Raw genomic sequence first — 2,927 nt, forward strand, 5'->3', positions numbered from 1 at the left:
GTGGCAGTGGAAGGTGTCAAAGCAGTTTGGAGAGAAAAACAAAGTAAAGAACAAAAAAACGATTAATCGATTATTAAATTAGTCATCGATTATTTTAATAATTGATTATTTGTCGATTAATCGGTGCAGCCCTACTTCAGAACGCATCAACAAAAATGAAAAGCAGGAAGACGAGGCTGTAGCTAACTACCTGACGTCAGCGCGGTTTGATGAAATAACAAGCAAACGCATCGAGCAGCTTTATAAAATCTGGTCACAGCAGTTTGGGAAGAAAATGGCAGCAGCTGCTGATGAAATGTCGACATCCCAACCTGATGATATTTTTGTTTTTTTAGAAATATGTTGCTGTGGGAGAACTGGGAAAAGCAACCGACACATTGGATGCCACTGGGACAGTGATTCTGGAGAAAGGATTTGGTAAAAAGATGAAATCTTTTCACTGTCCAGCATCTGATGGTCCAGATTTCAACTCTTCCCTGCTCTCTGCTCCCCTTCAGAACACATCACCAGGCCAGACATGGAGGACAAGCTGAAGTCTTTTACTGGTGACATCATGCAAGTACCTCCCCTGTGAGGACCAGTTTCTGTTTCTTCACAATAACACACAGCGGTTTCAGGAAGCATTCATTCCCTCCTTCCTGTACACAGTTTTATGTCACAGCCTCCACTCTGGCTTATTATAATACTAAAAACTCAATTTAATACTTTGTAAACTTAAAGACGAACTTACCCCAGAATCAACTTTTTTTGCAGATAAACTGTCTAAACTGTGTCTTAAGGGTAATACATTTCTATGTATGACTAAAATTCAACATTTTGGTCTAAAATTGTTTAAATCTACAATATTGTGTCTAAAAACGTCTTTGTGCTGCTCTCTATGGCTTTAACTATGGCTGCTACGTTTGAATTTCATTATTCGTTCAAAAAGTACCGTGTGACGCTGCTGGTACTGTGTGACGTGTCACAGTACTGTGTGACGTGTTGTCACAGTACTGTGTGACGTGTTGTCACAGTACTGTGTGACGTGTTGTCACAGTACTGTGTGACGTGTTGTCACAGTACTGTGTGACGTCACACAGTACTGTGTGACGTCACAGTACTGTGACGTGTCACAGCACTGTGATGTGTCACAGTACTGTGTGACGTCACAGTACTGTGTGACGTGTTGTCACAGTACTGTGTGACGTGTCATAGTACTGTGACGTCACACAGTGCTGTGACACATCACAGTGCTGTGCAGGAATGTGCAGGAAATGTGAGATCGCACAATAAATCCAGTGATAAATGTAGAAGTCTGAGCAAAACAAGTCATTGTGTGGAAGTCGAGTTGAAACTGCATCACTGTCTGTCGACTTTCTGAAACTTCTGATTTCAGAGTAAAATCCACGTGTATCGTGTGTGTATGAATATGTTGTGAGCTGCATGTTTCCATCTGCTTCCTAATCATAATGATGCATTTTGACAGCATTTATGTATAAATTTACCCATATAATTATTAATATAACAAACAGTTTGACAAAATTGCTCTTTCTTTGGGGATTTATTTTGTAAAATCCTAAGTTGTGCTCATTCTTCTTCCTGTTGGTGCAGTGTGATTTTTGCAAATTAACTCTGGAGCAGCTCCGGCGATGGGCAAAAGATGAATCTAATTTTGGTGGATCTGGGTCCGGTCGCTGCTCTGCACCATCATGAGGAGCAGTGTAAATACTGTCTCTGATTATAATGGTTGAATATTTACTGCAGAGGTTGGAACACAGCAGAACAGCATGGTGTCAATTTAGGGTTAAGTTCTATCTCCTTCTGGGCCCGACAAGGTCCAGACTCACACTCTGGGCCCCAACCCGGGCCCCTAATGGGTCCGGGCCGGGGGCGTACCGCCCTCCCAGCCCCCACCCCGAAGCTCCGCCCCTGCCTACAACATTTCACAAATAATAAAGTGTTCTGCGACATGTCCTGTTTTACTACAATAACGTTAAGTTCCAAATATAAACCCCTGCATCATTGGCCTGGATGCACGCGTTCTGTGTGAAGTACGAACCGATCCGACCGATCCGAGACCGCCTGGTGTGCCGCAGCGCGTTCACGCTGTGAGTCAGATTCACTGTTCACTGTCGACCGTTTTTCTTTTTGTCCCGTATTAAAGCAAAGATGAATCTGTTTAACGTTTACCTCCTCATCCTCACCTGGAGAACAGCACCATGTTCTCCAGGTGAGCGTGTTTCAAATGTTTCTGTAGTTTATCAGTTTAATTTTTCACTGCTTGTTTATATTTAGAACCACACTGTGATAAATGTAATTCAATAAATGATCAAATGTGTAGAATAAACAGTATTAAATGATTACATGAGTTTGAACAATTTTAATAACTTAAAATAAATCAGACTAACTAATAAAAAGTATTTTCAAGTTATTTTGTTCTGTATAACAGACAGATATTTGCTATAAGTTTCAAATAAATAATTAGGATTTGTCTGGTCAAATAAAGGTCAATAAATAAATCTGTCCATCCATCATTAGTGTTGTAACCAGTTCCAAACATCATGTATCAGTTTTTCATAATACAAGCTGACAGAAGTTATTTTCTTTATGTCACCATTGTTTGTCACAGAGTTAGTTTATGTTCTGAAGGCTGCATGATGTCATCATGTCAGTTTGTTATGAGTGGACCTGTCGTTAAATCAGACAAAGAAATGTGTCCTCAGGTTCTACCCTCTACACGCCCACACTCAACCATAAACAGTCAATGTAAAGTACCTCATGAATGTTAAGATGTATTTAAATCAGTCAGATGATCAGTGATTGGTTCAGACAGGTGCTGACTGACAGCTGCTCACCTGAACAGAATGTCTGTAACTGACACAGATTTTACTCATTTTGCTTTAGAGTAATCTAACCATTTTTATAAAAAAAATAAATAAACATAAAAC

The 2,927-nt window shown here is 40.1% G+C and overlaps 1 protein-coding gene across 1 annotated transcript in view; it reads left to right on the forward strand.

Moving 5' to 3' along the window:
- Nucleotides 1-335: 335 nt before the first annotated feature.
- The window catches only part of trub1 (TruB pseudouridine (psi) synthase family member 1), a gene marked incomplete at its 5' end in the record, with an annotated part of 5,978 nt that continues 3,386 nt past the window's right edge, over nt 336-2,927 (forward strand). Inside the window, 2 exon segments of the mRNA XM_014029360.1 lie at nt 336-417; nt 498-570. Coding sequence (XP_013884814.1) covers nt 336-417; nt 498-570 — 155 coding nt within the window.

Source organism: Austrofundulus limnaeus, unplaced genomic scaffold, assembly GCF_001266775.1.
Source record: "Austrofundulus limnaeus strain Quisiro unplaced genomic scaffold, Austrofundulus_limnaeus-1.0 Scaffold888, whole genome shotgun sequence".
NCBI classification, from domain to species: Eukaryota; Metazoa; Chordata; class Actinopteri; order Cyprinodontiformes; family Rivulidae; genus Austrofundulus; species Austrofundulus limnaeus.